Source organism: Phallusia mammillata, chromosome 1 (genome assembly GCF_965637545.1).
Source record: "Phallusia mammillata chromosome 1, kaPhaMamm4.hap1.1, whole genome shotgun sequence".
Lineage (NCBI taxonomy): Eukaryota > Metazoa > Chordata > Ascidiacea > Phlebobranchia > Ascidiidae > Phallusia > Phallusia mammillata.
The window spans coordinates 15,937,892-15,964,875 of NC_137252.1; the positions used below are offsets into that span (position 1 = coordinate 15,937,892).

Genomic DNA, 26,984 nt, shown 5'->3' on the forward strand with positions numbered 1-26,984 from the left:
TGTTAACGTGATTCTTGACACGCCAGGTTTACTGACGTATTGCACGTGCTTTAAGGTTGCATGCCGAGTCGCGCTGAACCAGAAGCTGTTGCGTAATACTCATGCACAAATCCTGAACAGACAACCCTTATGCGTGAATTATTCGTTGTGGACTTGAGCATGACCATACCGTGATGACTTTGTCCGCTACCTGTCTGCAATATACATAATACTGACTTGTAAAGTCGTGCAGAATACATCTGGGGTTGCAAGATTCTACCCTATTTGCAGCACGTCATTGCAAGAGAGAGAACGTATCTCATTTGTAGAAGCGGCTTTTATCAACTGCATGCATGTCACTTTTTTGTCTGTAGTCACACCAATCGCTACATTACACGGCGCAAGACAGCAAACATCTGAATTTAACACAAATCGAACGAAGTCTGTCACCTCACGAAATGTTGAGAAATGTGACTAGACAATCAGGGCTCCGTGTATTTATGCATGTGCAAGTTTTCACACATATTTAGACAAATAATGACGTAATAATGCAATTAGACATTTAGGGCGTCAAGTATTCGAAATGCGACTGTAAGTTTAAAACTTCCGGATTGATCTGCACCAGCTATAGATTTAATTTAGTATTTGATAATCCTGTTATTTGTTTCGCTGCACAATGAACTTTCATTTTTGTTGATTAGAGGCTATTGACCCATTTACATTCGCATACATGTATTTTTTTACTCCAAATAAAATACAAATAATGGTCAAAAATAGTGAAATTTGACCTTAAAAGTTAAACGCATCACCAAAAAATAACAGTATGCAAGTATGTTGTTTATGTTGAAATTTATTTACGGTAGTCATGGAAACATTAGGTGATTTCCCACCCCAACTCTACTTCTTGCAAAAACCGAAGTTCTCACTTCTTATTAATCCGCAAGGCCGTAATGATGTGTTAAGTCAGTGAGCTTGAGCTGAAAGCAAACCTTTCTCCAACGTATCGATACTGATTTATTTTGTGTTTTTGCATATTTTATGGGAAGTGTAGCGCAAATATCATAACGACAGTTTCGTATTGTAACAAGATACATTTCACATGTAGTTTAATAGCCTATCTTCATTATATTCAATTTTTAGTTGCCTTTTGTACATATTTTTTAATTTGTGATTCTGACAAATAACTTTGTGTTCGTAATTGAAAAAGCCTTAATAATCATGCAGTAAGGGCTACACAATTATCAATCATGGGAAAGAAGAAGGGGAAGGATGGACCAAAGCGCAAAAGCATCAAATTTGATGTTAATGCTGATATTGATCTGACTAGATATTTAAAAGTCTACAATGTCCAATGTTTAAATGATGGCTCACTTCCTTGTTCCTGGCTTCTTAATGCAATGAAAAATGGAATTGAGCACAGAAAGTATTTACGAAAGGTAAGTTTTGTATCTATTTTATGATAGTATCTTATTACTTTTTTGAAAATGTTGAGAGTTATTAGATATGATGGTTATATATTATGCTGGTGAAATGCAGTTGATTATGCACAATTTAAGCAATTTTAAACTCACAAAATTATATAAACTCACAATCCCTTGTGTATTTATTTTTTGGTTCAAAACCATTAAATATATATTCATTGAATTAATGTTTTTTGTTCAATGCTCTAGAAATAAACATGATTGATTTGATTTCTAGTTTATTGTTGAGCCAGCTCCTTCACCACCAGAGGGCATTCCACCACAACCCCCTGTACTGCTAGACACAATAGTTAATACTATAAGAAAAGCTCACTACATCCACATCAATGAGCTTGTAGTATGGGATCTTGAGTTGCAGCACAAAACTCTGGCAAATATTGTAAGTAGTGTTGGTGTATTAGGTTATTGTCATGTACAGCTACAAAAATCCAAAGAAAATTATTTGTGTTTATTAATAAAATGCCTTACATTATTGCAAGCATGTAAAATTTGCTACTGAAGCAGATTGCCAGAAAGAATTGGAAAACAAAAGTTGTTTGTGGGTTTTACCAAATAGCTTTACATGTAAAAAAATGTTTGTTTAGGATACTGTATTTGGAACGTTTTGGGAATTCACTTTTCTATATTATGATAATTTTTTAGTCTTTGCTGATTGAGAAAGGCATTTATCCAATTACACGACTTGAACTTATGGATTGTGACATTCTGTATTACTCTGTTGAGCGACTTGCACGAACTTTTAAAGTGAGCAACTTAACAGAGGTGAACCTGGACTACAATGAGTTTGGTGATGAAGGATGCTCTCGTCTTTGTGCTGGTTGCAAAAACAACAAGGTATGATGAGATTTTATTTTCAGTCCAACAGTTTTTATTTGGATTCAGTAAAATAGACATATAAATTCAAACTCAAACTTGCTTTCATGCTAACTCAATTACAGTTTTGCCCTTTGGCCCAACCAACTTGAAACATAAAGTATCAGATATGGTTTACACCAGGTCCTGTTTCGGGCCCCTTGTCATGTTTTGTAGATAATCAACACATACATATTGTTATTTTTCAGACAATCATCACTTTAAGCCTTTGTTACTGTGCTTTGACCAGTGCAAGTGGAATTTATTTGGGGGAAATAGCTTACAATAGCACTATAAGAGAATTTTACCTTGATGGCAACAAAATAGAGTGCAGAGGTGTATCTGACATGTTAAGAGCAATTGCCATTGCTGCAGAAGATGAGCACATGAAAAAGATTGAAGAAGATCGTCTCAAGGCTCTGATGATTGCAGAGGGAGCTCTTGAAGGTTGATTGTCATAACTGATTGAAATGCCTGGTTGTTTTTTATTGCAATAGTATAATATTTACATAATTTACAAATGTACATTAACATTTGACATTTATACCGGATTATTTAAAAATCTTGTCAGGAACCAGTCAAAAGTATGCTTACTGCCAGGGTTATTGTTTAGCATCTAAGTTTAGGATTTAATGACATTTTTATTGTATGAGCTATATTTAAATGTATTTGCAGCAACAGATAAAAATGTCACCTCACAACTGGGAACAACTGATGCAAGTGGAGGTGAGACTGATGGAGCTGCAAGTGACACTCCAAAGAAAAAGAAGAAAAAAAAGAAGAAAGGTTTATTTTATTTTTTTAAGTGGTGCTACATAATGTTTGTAAAGTGAGAACATTGTTAGTTTTATATCTTTTCTTAAGTGAATGCTTTTGTTACATTCAAATAAAAACTATGGCCCTGGTTACTCTTTCTTAACTCATTACCAGTGTCTTCCCGACAAATCATTATTTAATCACAGCAACGAACAAAACTTGTTTACAGGGAAGAAAGCAAAGAAAGAACCCGACCCCCCTGTGGTGGGGCCATACATTTACAAACTCCACTTGGCTGAGAATGGCATTGATCCCTACTGCCAAGGAAGAATGGAGGAGCTACTGACATGTATTGGTATCATCAGCAGGTGAGATTAAATGTCCTGCTTAATACCTGTGATTTAGTGAAAAAACACATAGCAACACAATTAGTCGATCAAACAGCAAGCCAGAAATAGTTGTGTAGTGTTGAAATGTTATGGAGCGCTTACCAGTGGAGGGCACAATTGGTGGATCATGAATTTGAAGTACCAATGCTGATGTTTTTGTTCTTATATATTGTTTGCATAACCATTAAAGTATATTTGTCTTTTTCTTTTCCAGTGACTAATTGCATATTTGTTTTAAAAGTGAATTTATAACGATCATAAGATTTCTGTACTTTGCCAAAACTCAACTACATTTTTAACTTCATTGAAACTACTATTTGAATTTTTACAGGACAATAATGCATTCCAGTTGTTTTTGTGAACTTGACCTTGAGGACAATGCAATTGGAAACTTAGCTGCCAGAGAAATAATGGAAGCCCTTGTCCGCAGAAAAGAAGGTTTTTAATTGTTTGCTTCAAGCTTTTGCCGTGTATCATGAAATTGTTGATCTGAAGTAAAATTGGCCAATAAGACACTTTTTTCCATTAGTCTAAACCAGCGGTTCTCAAACTGGGGTCCACAGTCCTGTAGGGGTCTGTGAGGCAAATTTTGGGGGACCGCGAAAAGGTTGAAGTAATTCTATAATCTTATTTGGCGTCAGTTTTTGACACTGAATTAGTTAAAATCAAGGTAGAATTAAGAATCGACTGTCTCCATTGTTAAACAATAGCCTTTATTGCATGAAAACTAAGAAAAATGGAATTGTTCGCGCACAATCGTAATGTTTATGTCTTGTCTGTGATGTCACAAGCTGTCTTTGGATCATTTTTATGTGCAGTTTTGCATAACTGGCTAAAATCCTGCAATCAACTTTTGTTTTCTGAAATACACATTCAGGCTTAAGGACCACGAGCCCTCGAAATAATGGCAAGGAGACCGTTTGGATAAAAATATGAAAAAGTTTGAGAACCACTGGTCTAAACACTTTTCTAATTAAGTACATCTCATGATGAAGTTGACTTAATTGGCAACAAAATCAGTTGAATTGTGAGTGATAAAGGAATGGTGGAAATCACTGAATTGATAACACCAACAGTTCATATGTGTAATACAAGTGCTAATATTGTTTTCTCAGGTGATCTTCCCGGTCTCAAGATGAAAACAACAGCTGAAATACAAAAAGACACTTTTGCTGCCATTGTCAAACTTGCCTCTGGTTTAAAGAAGAAGAAAAAGAAAGGAAAGAAAAAGAAGAAAAAGGTGATACTGTATGGTGTCTTAACCATTTGTGCTGGTCTTTGACTGTTAAGTATGCCTAAACATGATTAAACATATTTTAAACGATTTAAATGTGGATGAGTATAGTGTTTACCAGGCATATTTTATAAACTTTCCTTTTGCTCAACCAAATATATATTGGTCATTCGACATTTAAATAAAAGTTTACGTGTATTAGATGTTTAGTTTTTATTGACGTTTTTCATTTTGACATACATTTCTAAGAGCATGTTTGTGTTAGTATCTTTTAAAGTTGGAAAAAAATCCTTCTGTAGTGCAACTTTGTGCTATTAGGCAGTGGGGTGTTTATTACAACTAGTTTCTTTTTTCAGAAATAATTCAACATCTGCCAGCAATGAACTGCCTGGTGTTACCTGACCAACACTGCTTGCACTGTGAATAAACATGCTTCCTTGTTCGTTACATGTTGCACTTACTTTTGTGTGTCCAAATGCTAGTAAACCTTAACTTGACTAGTACAGTAATACAGGTTATTTTGTCACACAAAGTTTATTATTTTTTCTACAAAACAACAGCATACAATCACACGAACATTGGTATGGCCAAAATCACAAAAGGCTTGCAGCTGGTCAATTTAGCAGAGTAACAAAAAGACAAGAGGAACTGTTTGATTGGACACAAGGAATTTTTGCAGGACAGCCTAATGCGTCTGCGACAGTGTCATACTGCAAAAATCTTTGGTAACCATCTTTATGTTTAATTACATCACATGTATTTTAAACATTTCAGCTTTTTATGCTGTTAACATCAAGATAGGATCACTATTATCACGTTGATTCAGCTTCCATTGGCTGGTCTCCATTCACATCACCCTTCTCATTGACTTTTTTGGCAGCTTTTGCCTTTTCTTTCTGTTCCACCTTTTGTCTTATCTCATGCTCCTATACATATAATAAAAGACTATTATCAAAACATTTTTGGCAGGGGTGAAGACTAAACATTTTGTTGTATTTATTCTGTGGTACGTATTAACACAGTATTTTAAAAAGCTGAAAATGAAACACACAAAACATTGCTTTTAATGTTTGACTTGAGTATTTGAATAGCTTGTGAAGCCAATGTTCCACACAAAGAATATTTTTGTACCTTATCCTGCTTGGCAAATTTATCAAACATTCCTTTGTATTTGGATTTTTCTTTTTCTGCCTGTTCTTGTATTTTGGCAGCACAATCTTTCATGAACTTGCGAGCAGTTCCATTGTTTGGGTTTACTTTTAAAACCTAAAGAGTTATAAGGGTTTTTTTAAATTTTATTTTTAACTTTTTGGAGCAAATGGATTATGTGTGGCACTTAGTACAGACTATTTTAGCACTCTGGTAACACTTACTTCAGCATAGGCTGCCTTGGCATGTTTGAAGTCAATTTCATGTCTATAAGCTTCTGCGTCCCGAAACAGAGCTTTTTCATTTTTTGGATCCATCTTCAATGCCTAGTTCAATGAATACGTTATGACAATAAATATTCAAAAGTTTAAAAGGTTTTACATTATCCTATTTGTTTACCATACCGAGACCCTTTTTGATGTATTAATTAGGTTTGCTGAATTGTATAATTTTGAAGTCCAACTCTACAATCGAAACTAATAAAGTGGTTTTCAATTTTTTCAGATATTGTTAAATTTGGTTTAAACCATGCTGGGTAATTCACAGCCTGGCCAAAGTATATTGAACCACCAAGTTTATGGTCCTAACTCCTACAAAGTTTAATGAACCACACAATAAACCACAATGACCCTATCACAATCTGATTAATGATCAACTCATACCAACATTATTTTACATGTTTAAAGCTTCACTGAAACACTGATTTTAAGTCTTTCTCAGGTTGGGTGTTATTTGACCTATTTGAGAGCTTATTGAAGAAACACTGCAGTAATGTAGTAAACCACAGAAAAAAACACAACCATTTATTGTTATGTCTGTAAAAATATTACATTCTCTATCAGACAATCAAAAGGTTGAAAGGGCAAAAAAGTCAACAAATTATAGGTTATAAATGTAGAAACTACAAGTTATTACCTCAGCACAGTTATTGTGTGCCTGCGCATACTGTCCAGCCTTAATACAGGCAAGGCTAAGATTAAGATATCCCGCAAGTTTTAGTTCTTTCCATTCCTTAATAACTTTTTGGTCCTCCTCTGAACCATCAATCTTGGCATCATGATAGCTCAAATAATCAATGATTTTCTTATAGTTGAGAATTGCTTGCTTGAACTTGTTATCCTAACATTTTTGGTAAGGTTAGAGTGCAAATGGTTGTATACAAATCAGTCCATTAAATGAATGTGTTGTTTGTAATGTTTATGTAATTTGTTGATCTCAACTAAACTTTACCAATTTTGTTCATGATAAAATGTATATAATTACCGATTATCCAGAAATTAAGAAACAGTACATATACATTGTTAACAAAAGTAATAATGTACACATTTGCAACTGCAAAAATTGCTAAAAACTTATCTATTGTTACAGCTATGCCTTTCATCCATGATTTCCAATTATCCATCTAAAAATGTCAAATTTAGTAAAGTTACCTTTAAATATTTGGTGCCCTTTTCCTTTACAATCTTGCTCTGCTCAATCTTTTCCTCATCCAACATTTCCCATGCCTCCTTCACTTTTTCAAACTTTATCAATTCAATGTCGTAACTTAACTCTGCATCAGGTGGAATGTTTAGTTTCTCATTTCCATTCGATCCATAACCATATTTGGGTTGGACTATAATATTGCACTTTTCCTCTCGCTTCATCTGTTTTACAGCAATGTCTATTGCAGGAGGCAAGTTGAGCTCATCATCAGCTATCGAAAAAATCACAGTATTAAAAACCTGGCCGTTGGGGTTGTATTTCTGAACAAAAGGACGAATATTCAGGGGTAAAACATAGCTGAATTCAACTCAAGTTACAAAATCATTTAAAATACTTCACAATACACACAACAACGCAGTCGGAAACTTATGGATTATGTAGCTTATTTTGAAAAAAAATTTCATGTTTTGGGGGCCTATGGGTAATCCGCTGGGTTATTTGAAGTCAAACTTAAAGAGGATCAACTTTAGATAACTAACAAACATGTTTGTACATTTGTTTGAAGCACTTTTTCCTGACCAAACCATTGGAACAAACTAGCGTTAGAGTAGAAAAAGAAAAAAATTACGAACAAAAACAATTTGTACTGATAATAATGATTGTTTACCTTCGCAAAGAATATACTCCAACTCCCTTTCATCAAAAACAGTACCCTTGTATTTTCCAGTGAATTTTATATTAACAGTAGCACCAGGATTTGGTGTGATGTAATCCTGGCCATCTACCAACATTTGTTTTACCACTCCCTTGTCTTTAGCTTCCGTCAAATCCTCTCCCTGACAAAGAATATTTACACTTCTATTTATCATATATCATAGGCAACATTGACTCCCCAAATAAAGAGTGCAAAGAAGTCAAAATTCAACACAAAAAATACTTAAAATTAAAAATCTGTCAAAAAGGTACAATGTTTTTTTAAAAAAAACAAGAACACGATGTATGGCATCTGCAACCAGTTTTTCTCTGAAGCTACAATGATAAAAACAAACAAGTTTAATGATATAAAAATTTCATACCTCCCATTCAAAAAGCTCTACTTCAAAGATGAGAGTAGAGTCGGGTGGAATTTTGGGGGGACTTCCCTGCTTGCCATATGCATAATCTGGTTTGCAATGTAGCTCACACACTTCACCTTTCTTCATTGAAGCTACCCCAATGTCCCATGCCTTTATTACCTCACCTTTAAAAAACAACTATTAGTCAACAAAAACAACTCACTAATCACTACTAACTCATAAATAACAAACCTTTGCCCAAATTGAAAGAAAATTTACTATCCCGGTCTCGTGATGAATCAAATTCAGTCCCATCTTTCAATTTGCCGACATAATGAACAGTGACTTTGTTTCCTTTGCGTGGTTGCTCATCCGATGTTGGAGCCTTTTTGATGACCTAAAATAGAGGTGTATACTTCCATTTATTTTAGTTAAAAATGACTTTGATAACACTTGTTTTGCCCAAGGGGTTGGTGATATAATAGGGTCTGATCTTAAAAGTAACTGCAAGATTCATTTTTGTTCCTACAGCCTCATTCCTTTCATTCTGTTCATACAGCTTCATTCATTTGATTCCGACAGTTCAGTCTGTTCCGACTATTCATTAAATTAGTTTTGGCCCTATCCATTCCAACTATTCCATAAATTAGTGGGCATCCTGACAATTCTGACCATTCCTTATTCCGTAAATTAGAGTTACCTCTTCCTAAGCAATATTTCAAATCACATCAATAATTATAATCTTGAAAGCATTTTTGTCTTTCCATACCTAGATAAAAAATGAGCAATTCATTTGCAGGCTGGCAATGACGGGTTAATCCCAAAACTCACAGAATATATATATATCATAAATTGATAATGCACCACACCTACCCTGTTGCAGTATACTGCATTATAACGCTATCCATTTGCCTGGTAGTAAAGCCCATGTTTTTATGCAAATGCGTATACGCTTTAGCGCAGTGGTTCTCAAAGTATGGGTCGCGACCCAAACATGGGTCACGCAGGGTCAAAAAATGGGTCGCGCTATGGTGATTCAATTATGCCCAAACGAACTATTACTGCATTAAGTAAACACGAACGAATTAACTTATTGTAGTAGTAAAGTCACCACACTCGACCACATTGTGCAGTAAAATGAACCAATCATTACCACATACAGACAATAGTCTTCCAACTTTACTGTTACGCACATGGCGATTGTAATGTCATAGCACGGGAAATAATAGGACAAGGTAATGATGCGAAACTGAACTTGGAGATGTAACAGTCAGCGTTTCAGGATGAGTAAGTATTCGGACAATGACAAATTTTTAGATTTGGGATTCACTTCTATCAATGATCATGGTGCTGTAAAGCCGCAATGTGTGCTGTGTTATGCAATGTTGTTGAATGAATCAAGCTCGTTTGAAGAGCTCGTTCAGCCTGCAGCATTTTTTACATGGCCAGAGTCCTATGCGGTGACGACGTGTCCTCGAAATTGCAGTCCGTCTCGTTATTGAACAGCACAGTTAAAAGTCGAATCACAGACCTTTTACTGAATATAAAGTATCAAGTGGTCTCACGAATGAAAAATAGAGCTGTGTATTGAAGATTTATGAAGGAAAAATTTCAGTTTTATTAATCATATTAAATAAATAAACCATTTGTTTGTAATCAATCATTGTTTCATAGAACTGTGTGCTACAAATGGTTGTCTGTGTCTTTTTCTATTTCATGCATTTTAAAAAAATACATTTTTTGAGGTTTGGGTCGTGAGGTGTTCATAAAATTCAGATTTGGGTCGCGGTCAAAAAAGTTTGAGAACCACTGCTTTAGCGTATACAACTTCGCCGGATGTCATAAATTATTTGGCCGAATTTATTTGGCAACACTGCCGTACATTCGACTTGTTCTCGGATTCGGTGCATCAATAGTTAAAATAGGAGCTTCCAAAAGAAGTATTTCAAACAGTACCTTCAAAACACCGCCGTCTTTCTTTTCAGTCAAATCGATTGCATTATCTAATGCTGGTGGTTGGTTGTCATCAATCTCGGTAATCATCACGAAATATTTTATGAGACAAGATTACCGGTTTAAAGTTTGTGTTTATCCCTCTGCAACTGCTTCCAAGCACGCAGCCAATCACATGTCAGGTGGTTTAGGGGAAAGGAAGGGAACATGCTGGAACTTTGAATTGATCCGCTACTACAGAGCATGCATAGCTGCTGACAGTTTCGGTTTTGACCAAATCTCTTCTGTAGATGTAATATCTTCCGGTATGTCTCATCAATTCTAAAATGCTTTAGGAAACTGTATGCACCTACATACTGGTAACGCTTTTCCTTGTTTTTAGAAAAGCCCCGCTCTGTGAACCTCGGATTTTTCTTGGCCGCATTGAAACATTCTTTGGAAAAGTTTGTCATCACATGCTGTTAAGATTACTACTTTCTATATCGTTCATGTACACAGTAGTTTGGAAATTCACAATTTTATTTGAAGAGAAAGCGAGAACCAAACAGACGCGATAAGCATAAAAATTATGTTGCTGATATTAATAAAAAACATTGGTCACACCGATTAACTGTAAGTTGTAACTAGCCCTTTACAGTTAGATATTGCCATGAAATGTTTGCTTAAATGTATTTTTTATAATCTCAAAACATGTAATGAAATGTTGAAAATCAGTTGAGGATTAAAAGCAAACAACATTTTAAAGTGCTGCAAAGGATATGTTCCTTCTTGTTTCCTATCTCCTTGTGAAGATGTTTTACATCTTATGAAAACTGCAAAGAAAACAAGCAGTTCAATTACACAAAACTAAACAATTATCTGCAATTCGCTCAATTCTAAAGAACAGTAAAAAAAAGTGGATAATTTGTGCCCAAAAGCAGATATCAGCTGAAAATGCACGTTTCCAATGACTCGTTACAACAAACAATCATCACCGAAAAAAATTAACGTCGTTTCTTTACATAGTAATAGGCAGCGGCGATTGCAACTCCCAAGCCTATGACAAACACAACAGTGGCAAATCCAGTTCCTTTAGGCTTCGTTTTTTCTGTGTATTCTTCCTGTAACACATATTTAATTCTGTCAATATATTGCTTCTGTTCTACTCACAGCCAACATTTGCTTGTGGAATATTAATGCAGACTTTTTTCAATTTTTACAGTTTAGTTATATTGTAGTGCCTTTTTAATGTTCCTGTTTTGATAAAGGTGGAATTGTTATGTTAGTATGGAATGTCTAAACCCAAATTTATCACTCTTAATGATTTACACACTTATTTATCTTTACTAACTAGATTAGCTTATACAACAATGAGAAAACAAACAATTTGAAGCTTACAATTAAAATCTTCTCTGCTCCATGCCACACTTTAAGTGCAACATTCTCTCCAGCATTAATAAACAGATCAACAGCTTCAGAATGGTTAACATCCAGCAAGGAGTTGTTGTTAATCTAGAAAATATTGTTAAATTTACTTACATTTGCTGCTTTTATTAACAGTATTGTAAGTGATACCGATTCGGTCCATGCAAACAGATAAATATAAACACAATTGTACTTGAATTGGAAAAGCATCAACAAGTAAGTTTAAACCTCAATAATTTTGTCGCCCTCTTTTAGCCTTCCATCTTGTGCAGCTGAACCATTTTCTCTAACTTTAGTAACAAAAATTCCTTTGTCATTTGGCAAATGAGGCTGATCTTTTCCACCACGAATGTTAAAGCCAAGTCCTGTAAAGTCGTAAGTTTAATTTTTCAAGCGATTAAATAATGTACACACAAAAGAAATTATATAAGAAACAGTAATAAAAAGCAAGAAAAAGTATGTTACCATTTGGCCCACGGTGTAACTGGAAAGAGTTGTATTCCCTCTCACTGGTACTCATGGCAACAGATTCTCTTTTTATGCAGGTATGCAAACTAATGCTTAATACTATGAACAACAGCTTAAGGAAAATTAAGATGTTTTTGCTGTCAGAAAGGGTAACACTTTTATACCGAAAAATGCTGATTCTTAGTCCTATTTAGGTTGGGGTGAGCTTCGGAATAACACAACATTATAACTATAATTACAAATATACGAACAAATACTGCCCACAAGTTTCCAACCTAAATAGCACAACTCTGCAATTTAACACATTATTCAGTTGTTAGCAGAAAATTTCCTGCCATTCTGCATTTTAGTGTTAACTATCTGTATCTGACTATCTGTATAAACAAGGGCCAAGTATACAAAAAAAATTCCTAGTTGTTTATTAAATTCACCTTCAATAAAAAAATGACCATACAAGAATATCTTTTAATATGTACAAATATCTATTCTGCAAACACTATTAAGACCAAACTTATTAGCCACCACAAAATGAGGAACTATACCAATTACCAACCAATTCAAATTAACAAGTAGTCTTGTGATATTACATGTTTGGCATCAAGAGATGAAAATTTTGGTGTAGGTTTAGCTGTCTGCAATCTGCATTATTCCACAATTTGTATTGGCACAACAATTTCGACACCGCATTGGCATTGCAATCGTGCAATGCTCCAGGGCTGCCAATGAGAATTTCAATAAAACCCAAGACTCACAGCAAAATAACCCAAGAATTTAAATGAAAACCCAAGATTGCAAAATGTGGTTAGAAATGCAATTAATTAGGAAATTTACTCGGTTCATTGACAAATTTTTGACAATTTACAGTCCGGAAATGCAACTTCACAAACTGGTAGGAAATGGTCAATGCCAGCAAAGGCAATATTATGTTCAATAAAATATGCAGCAATCACCAGTTCACTCTTGGCTGTTTGATGATCATAATCTGTTTTCTTTTTCATAAAATTAGTAATGTCTACAGTATATTTAGAGTTTTTATGTTTAACGAGCATTGATTTATTTGCATTTTTAAGTGTAACGATTGCTTTCCCTGTATACTTATCTAGAAAGAATTAGGGTCTAGAAAAGAGAGAAAATAAGAGATGATAAAATGGCCTAAACACTGCAGCTACCCGAAAAACTTTTCTCGTTAAAATAGTTCTTACATATATTTATTTCATCAATAAGACTCAAAACCCAAGAATTGCTATAATTTTCAAAATAAAACCCAAGAACCCAAGACGTCAAGTAAAAACCCAAGATCTTGGGGCAAAACCCAAGATCTTGGGGCAAAACCCAAGCTTTGGCAGCCCTGCAATGCTCATCCGCAATCGTACGAAACTATGTAAGTGTGTCAATAGAAATCTCAGAAACAGAATAATTACGTCGTGCAAGCCACTAAACCAGTTTCCTGATGAGTTATAACTAGTTATAACTTCACTCACTAACGTAAAAACGCAGAGTCTCGCAGACAGATCCTGTTATGCCCTCGAATACGACAGTTTCGATTGGCACGCAAAGTTCTTTTATTCTGCTTGGCACTTCGCTAGATACTTGCATAGAAATACAGTACATGTATGCTGCAGGTAACTCATTTTAATGCGACAAAGTTCGTAAATAAGACGGGTAACCCCTTTGAAGAGAGGAAACTAGTAGTTAGGGCGACGTGCCTTAACATGCTGTAGGTACTACATTAACAATTGAGTAGGGACAAGGCAATGTTTCTTAACCTTTTTTTAACTCTGTGACCACATTTAGAGGTTTTCTACACAAAGCGACTCCCACTAGAAAGTGTTCAAACCTTTACCAACAAACGTCGTACAGAAAACTGCTTAATATTGTGGTTATGGCTCATGTCACCATAAACCTTTCAACCAGGGGTGTGCAACAGGCGGCCCGCGGGCCACAATCCGCCCCGCCAAGCTATTTAGTGTGGCCCTCAGTGATTCAGCGAAAAACTGCAAATCTTCTGGAAAAACAGCAAAATTTTCCACTAGCTTTTGTTAAATCTCTAACTTACCGAATGTGACCAATGATTCCCTTTGTCTAGTAAACAATTATTCCGTTGTGTAAGCCAGTATTGTGGCGAAACTAAGTGAAAATATAATGTAATGACGCTTTGGAAGAATTTCAAATTTATTGTGTACATAAAAAAACAATAATTGTATGGGCCTCGCTTGATGTCCGAAACCGAAATTGCATGGTTATATGGCCCACCGACAAAAAATGTCGCACACCCCTGCTTTAAACCATTTCATGTTTTACCGTTAACTGCAGTATTTACGATTCGTAAATAGTTTTTCCGCACAAACTTGCAAGTGCAAAACTTTTTAGCCTAAATGTATGTACTACAGATACATCTTTTAATTTCCGAATCACAACAATTCTATTTTTCGACTGCAATCAAATTTTCGTGGGATGGCTGTTTCGGCCGTATAATTTTTTTGCCATAATGGTCCCTTACCTTTTTCCCGAACACTCGCGGCAAAAAGCTAAATACATTTATGAAACGACATACCACAGAAAACCAAAACTTTGAGTTAACAACTAGAAGATATTTTTTCCCGCGGTAGTATACCCACAACAGCAAACGAGCAGGATGGCGCGGGAATGATTCAAGGGCAATTTATTACGTTACAAACCATATTAAAACAATACAATCAAATTGTGCGCGAACAACCGCCTTCTTTGTTACTGAAAAATGCAATAATAAGTATCATTATTTGCCGCAGTACTTTCAAGAAGCGCGGTGCTCATGGATGGATATCACAAATGTTCATGTGCGTATAGGCATAAATTATATGATGTAAAATTTTAAAGCCGAAAACAACGATGATAAAAAATCTCCTATAGCCATCAGGCGTCCATAACGCATGCATTTTTATTTTATCTGTTCGAACCACAGTGAAACATATCATAAACTTACGCAAAACTATATTGAAAACTCATATACAGAAAAACTTATGAAAATCAGGCAGATATCATTAAACTTGCTTCTTCACTTTAGAACCGAAGTTCCCACACTTGTTTTCGAGGCTAGCGGAATAAAAAAAGAAACACGGGGGGCCATGGAACTTACAAAGCCCTAAGGAGGCGGTTAACTGAGGTCCGAAAATCGCTTTTGTTGGACCAGGAAGCTTACCGGTTCAACACAAACTTATTTAGAGTCAAATAATAAAATTATGTGTAACACAATCTCCTCCTCTGGTAATAGTTACGTGTTTCATCATAATAAACAAAAGAAAGGCGTTTATTCGCGCACATTGAAATTTCAACGGGATCCCCATCTTGCTGTTACAATATGACGTTACCTGCCGGCAACCATGTTCTGGACAGTTTTATAGGGAACGGAACGAAACACCGCTGTATTCTGAAAATTTACCGAAAACTAGAAAATACCGAAAAATAACTTATTTGTTTACAGCGGAAGGAAATAAAATTGTCCGAACTGGAACTAAATAATAATAAGATGCAAAAATTTTTACCGTTATTCTGTTTGGTACTTGTCTCTTGCATACAACTTGCTGACTCAGCAATTATTGTCGCCGTTAACGCCACTGATCTCTATAAACCCTGGATTGCGCTACTGGCCGTCACGGTTGAAGCAAATTGAAGCGTAATGGCGGCTGAAAAGGAAGCCCCAAAAATGCATTGCGGGCAATGGGGAGAGAGTGGAAAAATGACGATAATTTTTGTTTTAGGCATTTGTATAGCGATTTTTGCAGATATGATTTGTAGATTAATAGGACGCATGTATTCCAGTGTGTAATAACCTATAAATATGCGTAGATTGACTGTGATGTGTATTAGTGTATGTGTACTGGATATACGTTATTAAGTTAATGTTGAAATAAATCATTACTAAGTGGAAATAAATGTTTTATTATGCAATATAAGTGGTTTGCGTGCTTTTTTAAGTATTTTAGACATGAATCCAACAAGATGGCTACTTCCTTCACACAAGATGATGTAATTCTTTGTGTGACATTACCTTGTGCTAATCCAAACTGCTGTTTTTGACTGTTATCAAACTTCAGGAAATTCTGACCAACATGTGGAATAAAATAATATTTCAACTATTTTAACACTATTTGACTTTTTTTCTCGTTTGAGTGCATTTGGTTTGGGTCTTTATTATCTTGCCATGGTGATATTATGAAATTTTGCAATTCCATTTTACATTTATGATAAATTTGTTTCCAAACATTTCAGACATAATAGGGTTTATATTTCTCCAATAACCAACCTTTATTGTCTCTGGTAAAATTCCACTGGAATGTTTCAGTCTCCTCCCAAACCCTCAAGCTTTATGACACTGCAAGATTACAATCCAGCCTTTTTCGACAACAAATACACTACAGAGGGATTGGAATCAGATTAAACATTTTGTGTGTGTATACTGTTCTACTTCCACTGTGTATGTTTTGTAATCATTTCTGACACTGCCTGTAACATGATATGCTGCACATTTTAAACTTAAACAACTTTGAGGTTGTTGTTTTTTTATTTTGTGAATGCACCATCTGTTATAATGGTGATCATCTGACAAAAAATACAGGATATCTGTATGAACTTGGCTGGTGTATTTGTTGCCTTCCATCCTGTTTAGCAAGAATTTAAGTGATAGCTGGTGTGCAGGTGTGTTTTTGCAGAAAATTGCTTAATTAAGTAGAATAAAAACAATATTTCATGATTCTGACTGAAATAGTACATAAATAGGCAACTCATTTGGGTAGTTAAACTTGTCCACCCTAACTGCTATGATGTCTTAAATGCATTTATATGCACATGTATCTCTTTGAGATATTAGAATTTTGTTAAGAGTTTGTAGTTTGAGAATTCACAACATTAGAAAAAATTTATTCAACACATGTTGGTTGCAAAGTGAAAAGGGTAGATTAAATGAGCTACTTGTGAGCTTACTGTGATGTATGTATTTACCGCTAGATGTCGTCCCTGAGTTATGACGTCACGTTTCGTATATAACCGTGTACCGCGTCTTAAACGTGGCAGTCAATACAGGTAACCGCTTAAAGGTGTGTGCGTTCATGACATGGTGTCAGAAGTGGTTTTTCAAATAAAATGGAAGGTTCGTTCTCACTGCCGGAAGCTATGCAATGGAGTGGCAATGTGTCACAAAACTGGGTTAAGTTTATTAGGGGATTTAGGCTTTATTTGACAGCTGATGGTTATGACGGAAAGGCTGCAAAAGTTAAAACATCTATGTTGCTCCACGTGTTGGGAGAGCAAGGTCAAACCATCCACTCAACATTTAAATTTGAAGAAGGACAAGAAATGCACTTTGAAACTGTGGTCAATGCCTTCGAAAGCTACTGTTGTCCGAGAAAGAATATCACCAGCGAGCGATACAGGTTTTTTTCTAGAAATCAAAATGATGGTGAAAGAATAGATGTTTTTATAACCGATTTAAAAAAACTGTCTAAAAGCTGTGATTTCGGTGAACTTTGCGACTCATTAATCCGAGACAAAATTATTATTGGTATCAAGTGTGATCAACTTCGTCAAAGTTTGCTGCGGGAAGAGGAACTAACGCTTGAAAAAGCTATTAAAATGTGCATAACAAACGAAACAGTAAGATCGCAAATGACAATGTTTCGATCAACAAATTCTACAAGTTTTAGCTTGGATGCTGTAACGCGAACCACGTGGTAATCAATTACCAGCGCCTCGAGTTTGCAGATTCTGTGCCTTGCGACATGACGTCAGAGCGTGTCCTGCCTGGGGAAGGCGATGCTTAAAGTGTGGTGGAAGAAACCACTTCGCTCGATGTTGCAGTGCAGCTAATCACCCGCAAGCGCAACGCGCGGATACAATTCAGACGTACAACATGCAATCTGTAAGTACTATTAGTTCACCAAAAGATTGGCTTGTTGACATTTTTGTGCTTTCATGTACACTTCGTTTTAAGATAGACACGGGAGCCCAAGTAAATATTTTGTCACGAAATGATTTTCAAAAACTTCAGGGACGTCCATATGTTTCTTCTACTAATATTCGATTGATCTCATATACTGGCCACCATATTCCAGTTTGTGGGACAATTAGTTTAACACTTCAATACAGAGAGCAATCATTTACTCTACCATTTGTTGTTGTGGAGATTAATGCATTGCCTATTATAGGATTAAATGGAGCAGTAATTCTTGGCCTAATAAATAAACTGGAACCGATTGTCAGTGACGAACAAAATTTGCTGTCCAGCTTTTCAGATTTATTTCGAGGGTTGGGTTGTGTTCCAGGTTGTCACCGAATAAAGACCGATAGCAGAGTTTGTCCCGTAGTCCGTCCCAGCAGAAAAATTCCATTTGCACTCAAAAACAAACTACAACAGGAGCTACAAAGAATGGAAAGCATGCAAGTAATCAAAAGAATAGAAGAACCAACTAAGTGGGTGAACTCTCTTGTAATAGTAGAAAAGAAAAACGGAAAACTAAGAGTTTGCTTAGATCCGCGAGATTTAAATAAAGCAATTTTGCGTGAGCATTTCTGTCTTCCGACTAGAGAAGAAATTATTAGTCAATTTTCAAATGCTAAAGTATTTTCTAAACTCGACGCTTTGTCAGGGTTTTGGCAAGTAAAGTTGGATGAAGATAGTTCTAAGCTTTGTACGTTTAACACTCCGTTTGGACGGTACAGATTTTTGCGCATGCCGTTCGGCATTTGTTCTGCGCCAGAAGTGTTTCACAAGTTGGTGTACATGATGTTTGAACACATGAACGGCGTTGTAACGTCTATGGACGATATTGTGGTTTGGGGTTCAACTAAGCAGGAACATGACATGAGGCTTAAAAATGTGTTAACGGTTTTGCAACGCAATAATCTGAAACTCAATAAGGAAAAATGTGTGTTCGGTGTAGACAAGATTACTTTTCTTGGTGAAGTTGTTAGTGCTTCAGGTGTTCAACCTGATCCAAATAAAGTTCATGCAATAGAGCAACTAAAGCGTCCTCAATCTAAGGGTGACTTGCTGAAATTTTTGGGAATGGTCACGTACCTAGGTCGTTTCATTTCCGACTTGTCTACTAAAACATCTTCTTTGCGTTTGTTATTGCATAAACGGAGCAACTGGGAGTGGACGCAAGCACACGAAATGGAATGGAGGAATTTAAAACGGCTGGTCACAACTGCCCCAGTACTTCGGTTTTTCGACCCCAAGAAATCGATCAAAATTTCGGCAGACGCATCTAAACATGGACTTGGAGCTGTAATTTTGCAACAGCATGACAACATGTGGCAGCCAGTGGCTTATGCGGCAAGAGCTTTAACAACCGCTAAAACAAGGTATGCACAAATTGAAAAGGAATTGCTTGCCCTTTGCATGTGAAAGATTTTATCAGTATGTTTATGGTCAGAAATTTGTGGTAGAAACTGATCACAAACCTCTCATAGCGTTGTTTCTCAAGGAGTTAAATAACTGTCCGTTGCGCATTCAACGTCTAATGATCCGGTTGCAAAGATTTCATTTCACAGCAGAGTTTACTCCAGGTAAATTCATGCACACAGCTGATTTGTTATCAAGATGTGTGGAGAACAGTGTGTCCGTCCAATCGCTTTCTTGTCATAGTGTATGTGAATATGTAGATCTAATTGTATCCGCTATTGATTGTATGCCATTAGTTAAACAAAAGTTACAAAGTAAAACCATATGTGACGAACAGTTGCAGTTTGTCATGCGTCTTGTAAATAATGGTTGGCCTTTACATAAGCGTGCTTGTCCTGTTTTAGCAAAACCCTTTTGGGATGTCAAAAATGAACTTTCTGTTGTTGACGGTATTTTGTTTCGTGGATCTCGAATAGTTGTTCCAATGTCTATGCGCAGTTATTTTTTAGAACGTGTGCATGAAGGCCATTTGGGTGAAGTAAAATGCAAAGGACGCGCTCGGGAAAGTATATATTGGCCTGGGTTATCCAAAGACATATCTGGTTTGGTATCTTCCTGTGCCATTTGTGCAAAATTCAGGTCACAGCAACAACGCCAACCGTTAGAACCTCACCAAGCTCCTTCTTATCCGTTTCAGAAAGTGGCAACTGACCTGTTCTATTGGAACCGAAAAATGTTTTTGGTAACAGTGGACTACTACTCCGGATATCCAGAAGTAACCCCGTTGACTACAACTTCTGCGGCGTCTGTTATAAGTGGTTTGAAAACTATTTTTTCCAGGTTTGGAATTCCCGAAACTGTTATTAGTGATAACGGTCCTCAGTTTTCTAGTGAGGAGTTTGCAAAATTCGCCGAGGAATGGGGCTTTGTTCATTTAACCTCGAGTCCACATTATCCACGATCTAACGGACTGGCTGAGAGGAGTGTCCAGACAACGAAGCAACTACTTAAAAAAGCTCACGCTAGTGTACAGGATTTTAACAAAAGTTTGTTAATATTTAGGAGTGCTCCTCTCCTTTGCGGAAAATCACCTGCACAGCTTCTCATGGGTCGGCAAATCAGACACACGATGCCTCCGGATATCGAAACGTTAAAAAGTTCAACTTGCCGTCCGTTTGGAAAAGAAAGAAAACAACAAAAGAAGTATTATGACAGGGGAACAAGAAACATGCTGCAATTACAAGTGAACACTCCTGTAAAACTGTACAATACTCAAAACAAACTATGGGATCAACAAGGAACTATAGAAAAACAGTTATCTCATCGCTCTTATCTTGTAAAAACTAGTGATGGTGTATTGTATCGGCGTAATCGTGTTCATTTACGTCCATTGAATGTTATTGTGAATCCTTACCCTTCGAGACGTCAGTTAAGTTCAATTTAAACGAAGGGAAGTTGTGATGTATGTATTTACCGCTAGATGTCGTCCCTGAGTTATGACGTCACGTTTCGTATATAACCGTGTACCGCGTCTTAAACGTGGCAGTCAATACAGGTAACCGCTTAAAGGTGTGTGCGTTCATGACACTTACTAGATTTATGGTTTGTAACATAGAAGCAAAATAATGTTGAATCTGCTACAAAAAAACTTTTAAACAGCCATATTTTAGGTCCAAGACTTTGCTGACAATCAAAAACAGCAGTTTGGATCAGCACAAGGTGATGCTAAATAAAGTATCACATCGTCTTGTGTGAAGAAAATAGCCATTCTTGTTGGATTTGTGTCTTAAATATTAATAAATGCATGCAAACTACTTATATTGCACAATAAAACATTTATTACCACTCAATAATGATTTATTTCAACATTAACTGAATAATGTATTCCCAGTACACATACACTAATACACATCACAATCAATCTACGCATATTTATTGGTTATTACACACTGGAATACATGCGTCCTATTAATCTACAAATCATATCTGCAAAAATCGCTACACAAATGCCTAAAATAAAAATTATCGTCATTTTTCCACTCTCTCCCCATTGCCCGCAATGCATTTTTGGGGCTTCCTTTTGCAGCCGTCATTACGCTTCAATTTGCTTCAAAAATCACCCAACCGTTCAACGGAGTAGCGCAATCCAGTGTTTATAGAGATCAGTGGCTCTGTCCGACAAACCGTCAACAGGGGTTGTGACTTTTTCATGACACTTGTCACTGTTAGTGACAGGCGTCAATGACAGGGCTGGGGTGTCACTAAATCAGTGACAGGGCGCCATTAAATCAGTGACAGGGCAAAATCAGTGACAGGGCGTTCTTGCGTTCTTGCGATAGTATGAACACAAGCGAATTTATTAGGTCTTTGCTTGTAAGGGTTTTCTTTAAAAATTGCAAGCGGCAAAGGTTTTAAATGTAAATTTCGTGCAAAAATGTACCTCATGACTTTAATTTTTTGGTATAATCTTTAAATTCTGCAAGCAGCAAAGGTAAGTGTGTTTTTGAACATTTTTGAACTTTCATTGCCTGCCAGGCAGTCTGATGAGCTCTAACAGGGCGAAAAAGTTCAATCAATTTGTTTTAAGTAGTTTTTTTTTATTATGTAAACATGTCTAACCTCTGTTTTGTGCCACATTGTCATATCTGAATATTTAACAATATGTAATGTTATGTGCAAAAAGAGGAGATTATCTGAGTTTCCAAACAAAAAAACGTTTTGTACACATGAAGACCAACACGTTTAAAGCTGCTCAAAAAAATAGTGCATCTATAGATAATAGTGCATCTATAATTCTATAGAATTTCCTAGCTTCAGGACAATGTTACGCGTGGTAATGTCTTTTTACCCATTTAAACTGATTCTGCCATATTTACACAAAAAATTGTTGATGTTTTTTGTTTTCTTTTTTTTTCCAGACAGCCACAAACATTTAACGATTGGAAACCCAAGATTTAAAGATAACCAAGATTAACACAAGTATTTGCTTGTTGTTATTGGTGTTTGAGGTGTTGTATTTAATTGCACCTTTGAATTGTGTGCACATATTTGTAATTTTCAATGTCTACTTGGAGATTTAAGTTGATACATTATATAACCAGAGATTTTAAAAAATACTGTGTTTAGACAAAATAAAGAAAAAAACAACTGCAAATGAATCACCATGTTTCGAGTTTGTTAAAAGGGGTTAAATGGCTAAAAAAACAAAATTAAGTTTAATATGGTTCATTATTTTAAAGTTATTTTGTGGCCAACTTAGCCAATTATATTCGCTCTGTGCGATAAATTTCTAAGTGTGTTTAAATTGGTATGGATGTTTTATGTGTTTGTTAGGTTAGGAATTCCATAGGTTCTGTAATTTAAATAGCTTGTTACCTGGTAAACAATCAAATTCATTGAGTTCGCAAATTTCATTTGGCAACATGGGCAGGAAGAGTCCAGAAGCTTTGATGAAAGCTGACCAGAAGCTCTACTGATCTTTCACATGTATGTGTTAGAGCAATCAATAATTGTAGTTCCGTAGTGAATAATGTATTATTGATTCAATAATTCTTGTGTATAATGGTATTTTACTTTAAAATCTCTTATTTGTTGAAATATTTTCAAGTCCGAGTCAGAAAATGCTCTTTTTGTTCATTCTACAAAAACGTTTTTATTACACACAGTGATTTGTTACCAAATGTGTTATTTCAGGATGGTGTATCAGCAAGCAAGTCAATATCTTACAAGATGCACGTGTTTTAGACTCTCCACAGAGTATGAGGTGTGTTGAAGGTTTAAATGGTTCAGTAAATTTAAAGTCCATTTTTCAATGGTTTTACTAGCTCTGCTGTAAAATATTGTCATGTGATGAGTTTTATCAAAATCCTAAATTTAACTATAAGCATGCACTAATGGGTTGTGCAAATTTTGTTTTAGTTAAGCATTTGCAATTGCAAGCACATACTGCGCATGACTATTGGTGAACGTCATTCAGTTGTCAACCCACAAAGATGGCTCTGCAACACTTGCCTTACAACTGAGTCTGTTTGGACATGTCTAAGCTGCCCTAATGTTGCTTGTGGAAGGTAGGAACCATGGTCAAAACACTAAACAAAATGTTCTACAGTCTATAAAAATGAATAAATAATGTGTGGACTGTTTTGGATGACCATTTGAGTATTTATAAAATGGTATATAACCTACAGATATATCCATGAACATGCATTAAACCATTATTTGGAATCTGGTCATTCATTAGTGATTGATGTCAATGAACTCTATGTATATTGCTATGCTTGTGAAGAATATGTTCTCAATGACAACAAATCGGGGGACATCAAGGTGCTATGTGAAACTTTACAGGTAGGCAAATTTGCGTTATTATCTTTTTTAAATTGTAGTTGTGTCAGTCCAAACAATTTTGTGGCATGGTTTCTTGGTCGGAAATTGCCTGGAAAATAATTTATGTTGTATCATGTGACAAAAAGTATTAGCTCATAAATTCTGTTTGTAAAATTTCAATAATATTAAGTTAAACAATTTAGGCTGCTTTTGTGCAGTAGGTAAAATTTGAACAGTTTATGTATTGTGTGCCATAGTAAATATTAAAACTTCAATCAGAAATTCTTAACATTTCTCCAGGCAATTAGATACCAAAACTTTACTGGCACAACTCGTAGTGGACACACACTGAGGACAGCCACAATAAGTGCAGATGAAGATGTTCAAATGAGGAGAAGATTACAGCAGCAACAACTTGATAGAGATGATAGACTTTTCACTGCCATTTGGCATTCAAGGTACTTTTTCACACAGTAAAAGTGCACAAAATTGTGTTACTCCAAAAACTCGATGCCCAAATTTGCCAATTTTCATAAGATTACATAATTTTAATTTTTTTTGTCTTTACTATGTAGGTTTGTTCGACAAAGAAAAACCTTCAGAAACTGGCGGAACTATGTTCGTAACAAGGACCAACACTGTCAGAGTGATGACGAACAACCATGTGCTACAGTCACACTACAGTGAAACACAGAACTACAAGAAGACTTCATTGGAAAACTCGATGACCACCTTGAAACCTTGTCAGAATTAAAGATCTGCAACAAGTTAATGCTGATTTTCCATTAAACACAGAAAGGAAGGGGATTGATACAAGGTTAATAAGGGAAATTACACTTGATCCTGTTTAAGGTGTTTTACCAGCATTATCTGTTGTGTTTATGTGGAAAAAAATCAATACTGGTGTCTTATTTCAGTAAAACACCATCTCCAGACTGTTCTGTATTTACTCTATCCAAATTGAATACCACATTTCGTTTTTTTAGGTGCTCGGTCATTTGCAAAAGTTCCGCCGATGTTTACTTGCCGTTCGTGACATCGAAATGGATGAAACCACTGGGTGCTACGAAGATCCACAAGTTTCGCCATCAAGCAAGTTACGAGTCGCTGGAAGAAGGTCCACCATAGAATTAAGAGCCATGGCATTTTAGCAGGCTAGTCTTTTGCCAGAAACAATCTATTCGAGCAACTGCTTGTATACAGAAAATACTTACATCTCATGACAACTCAGGTTTACTTGTAGTAGGGATTTGACTTGAGGACTCAAGTCTAAATCAATGACATTTCTTAGAAATAAGGAAAATAAACTTTTTAAAGACCTTGCCTTTCAAAATAAGGTCAAGTCTTCGAAATAAGAATAGGATGGCGACCCTGAGTATAAGATATACAATATAATTAAGGCAAGTTTAAATCGTTTTATGTAAACAAGGCACTAAACTTTACCAGTTTTAGTTCAATTCCACACAGACTATTAAGATTTTACTTATAGCCTCACTCATGTTGGTAGTGTACCTCACACTGTGCTTCATGGACAAAGCGCCTCATGGCGATATCCCTGACATATAACTTCTCAATATGGCTGTAGACTAGCCTGCTAAAATGCCATGGCTCTTATAAATGCAAAGCTTTGTTTCATTTGGTATGAAAATGTATTGGTAAGACCATTAAATATTTTCTAGTCTTGGCAATGCCCTGTTTGCTTATAAATTGTGATGTTATGGATGTGTGTATTGGTTTATTCTATTTGTTGTTTTCTTAACTGAAGTCTGTCCACGCCAGATGGTAGATATGGTCATGTAAATGTGCCATAACAGCTCCAGTATTTAACCCACTGGCAGCCCAAGTTATAAACCTTTCTTATAATCCGACACACTCCGGTCTGGTTGCTTTGGCAGTTTTGACAGCCTGAAACAATGGGTGGTACTAAATACTGCATGTTACCGTATGTTATTCTGCTTAAAATACTGCATGGTATGTGAAATGCGAGAATACAAGCCCCAACAAGGGAAAATTAGACCAGATTATAGTATTGTTTTAATTACAAACCTTCACCCAACCAGAATAGCTCTAACCAAAAGTTCGCAAAACTATATTTTCGTAAAAGCATATTCAAGTCCTTTACAACTTCCTGCCGTGTTATAACATGCGGTATACCATGCGGTCACATGCGGTATTTAGTACCACCAGAAACAATCGCCTATCAGCGTTACAATTTAAAAGTGTTGATTGGGTGATTGTGGTTTGATTTTTTATTATTTTGCACGTAGCATCCCCCCTAAGATGGGTATTTTTTTTGAATTTTAAGTGTCAATTGCATTGTCACAGGAGAGTATTAATCTATATACTAAAAGCTAGAGAATATTGTGTGCTTGCTTAGCTTTTTAAGTTCTTTATCACACCTTGTCTTCACTTTAAGCATTCATAAATTCGTTGTTTTTTGTTCAGTAATAAAAGCTGTCTGAAATAGTTTGTCATGCTTTAGAATTACTGTAAAAGTTTTTGTACCAACACCAATATTTTTGGAAAACTCAAAACAAAAGAGTCATTTAACACAGTAAGTCACTGCTGTAGTCCGGGGACCCCTGGGGCAATTTCTCCCATCTATCTTGATTCTTTGCTAGTGTGTTGTATTCCATGATCTATTTTCCTGTCCACCCCTGAACATTACCAAAGCCAGTTCGTTCTGGGCCTGCCTTGTCTTCTTATTCCCTCGTCGGTCCTGTGCATGATGGTGTGTGTAAGAGTTCTATGGCGACATGTTACATGGCTAACCCATTAAAGCTACGTTAAACAAGATTGGCGACAGTATGCACTCTTGAAATACTCCAAAGTCTTAAACTATTTTAGTGCACTTCCATTGGTTAACACAGCATTGATGACCTTTATATTATACAGTGATTTGATCAGGAGGATCAGGAAGAGACTGATACTATGTTTCTTCATGGTGCCCCACAGGGCCTCTGTGACCAAGTTCTTGATGGTGGTCTCTTTTTTTCACCTAGTATTCAATCTGTTAGACCAGTGGTTCTCAAGACTGTAGACTGTACCATCATGTCCTACCCTTGTTTGTTCTTCAGATAAGACACTCTTGATTTGAGGTATTAGTTTACCTTTTTTGGTATCATGACTATCAAAGAT

General features: G+C 35.9%; 5 protein-coding genes and 1 long non-coding RNA gene across 12 annotated transcripts; 4 read left to right on the top strand and 2 right to left on the bottom strand.

Annotated features, from left to right (window-relative positions):
• The first annotated feature begins 1,087 nt into the window (after positions 1–1,087).
• On the top strand, positions 1,088–5,219 carry LOC145233356 (uncharacterized). The gene is made up of 9 exons (XM_080098072.1): positions 1,088–1,415; positions 1,678–1,839; positions 2,103–2,294; positions 2,522–2,759; positions 2,988–3,098; positions 3,298–3,436; positions 3,789–3,895; positions 4,573–4,697; positions 5,048–5,219. The coding sequence occupies exons 1-9, from the start codon at positions 1,227–1,229 to the stop codon at positions 5,051–5,053; spliced, it is 1,269 nt and encodes a 422-aa protein (XP_079954198.1). The 5' UTR covers positions 1,088–1,226; the 3' UTR covers positions 5,054–5,219.
• LOC145233346 (peptidyl-prolyl cis-trans isomerase FKBP4-like) lies at positions 5,207–10,363 on the bottom strand. Its single transcript, XM_080098062.1, has 9 exons — positions 10,277–10,363; positions 8,573–8,717; positions 8,342–8,505; positions 7,933–8,101; positions 7,271–7,536; positions 6,756–6,959; positions 6,065–6,166; positions 5,823–5,957; positions 5,207–5,617 (listed from the first exon to the last, which is right to left on the bottom strand). Exons 1-9 carry the CDS (start codon positions 10,361–10,363, stop codon positions 5,504–5,506), a joined length of 1,386 nt encoding a protein of 461 aa, XP_079954188.1. The 3' UTR covers positions 5,207–5,503.
• Positions 10,364–10,376: 13 nt separating this feature from the next.
• LOC145233384 (uncharacterized) lies at positions 10,377–11,086 on the top strand. The gene is made up of 2 exons (XR_013861079.1): positions 10,377–10,578; positions 10,656–11,086. It is a non-coding gene; the product is annotated as an uncharacterized LOC145233384 (long non-coding RNA).
• On the bottom strand, positions 10,775–12,313 carry LOC145233372 (synaptojanin-2-binding protein-like). Of its 2 annotated transcripts, none has more exons than XM_080098093.1 (5): positions 12,143–12,313; positions 11,906–12,042; positions 11,651–11,764; positions 11,248–11,373; positions 10,775–11,085 (listed from the first exon to the last, which is right to left on the bottom strand). In XM_080098093.1, exons 1-4 carry the CDS (start codon positions 12,195–12,197, stop codon positions 11,257–11,259), a joined length of 423 nt encoding a protein of 140 aa, XP_079954219.1. In that variant the 5' UTR covers positions 12,198–12,313; the 3' UTR covers positions 10,775–11,085; positions 11,248–11,256. The 2 variants fall into 2 exon arrangements, with proteins under 2 accessions (XP_079954219.1, XP_079954226.1); XM_080098100.1 differs by having other exon boundaries at positions 11,275–11,373; positions 12,143–12,312.
• Positions 12,314–17,263: 4,950 nt separating this feature from the next.
• On the top strand, positions 17,264–17,854 carry LOC145238232 (uncharacterized). The gene has a single exon (XM_080101382.1). The coding sequence runs from the start codon at positions 17,264–17,266 to the stop codon at positions 17,852–17,854; it is 591 nt and encodes a 196-aa protein (XP_079957508.1).
• A 3,957-nt stretch (positions 17,855–21,811) lies between these two features.
• Positions 21,812–26,313, top strand: LOC145212651 (ubiquitin carboxyl-terminal hydrolase 44-like). 6 transcript variants are annotated; one of them, XM_080080859.1, is made up of 9 exons: positions 21,812–22,014; positions 22,442–22,502; positions 22,857–23,009; positions 23,217–23,286; positions 23,442–23,590; positions 23,711–23,867; positions 24,147–24,304; positions 24,422–24,663; positions 24,833–26,313. In XM_080080859.1, coding segments are annotated over exons 3-8 (648 nt in total). In that variant the 5' UTR covers positions 21,812–22,014; positions 22,442–22,502; positions 22,857–23,007; the 3' UTR covers positions 24,534–24,663; positions 24,833–26,313. The 6 variants fall into 6 exon arrangements, with proteins under 6 accessions (XP_079936985.1, XP_079937010.1, XP_079937019.1 ...); XM_080080884.1 differs by having other exon boundaries at positions 22,954–23,009; XM_080080877.1 differs by lacking the exon at positions 21,812–22,014 and adding an exon at positions 22,044–22,356.
• Positions 26,314–26,984: the final 671 nt, after the last annotated feature.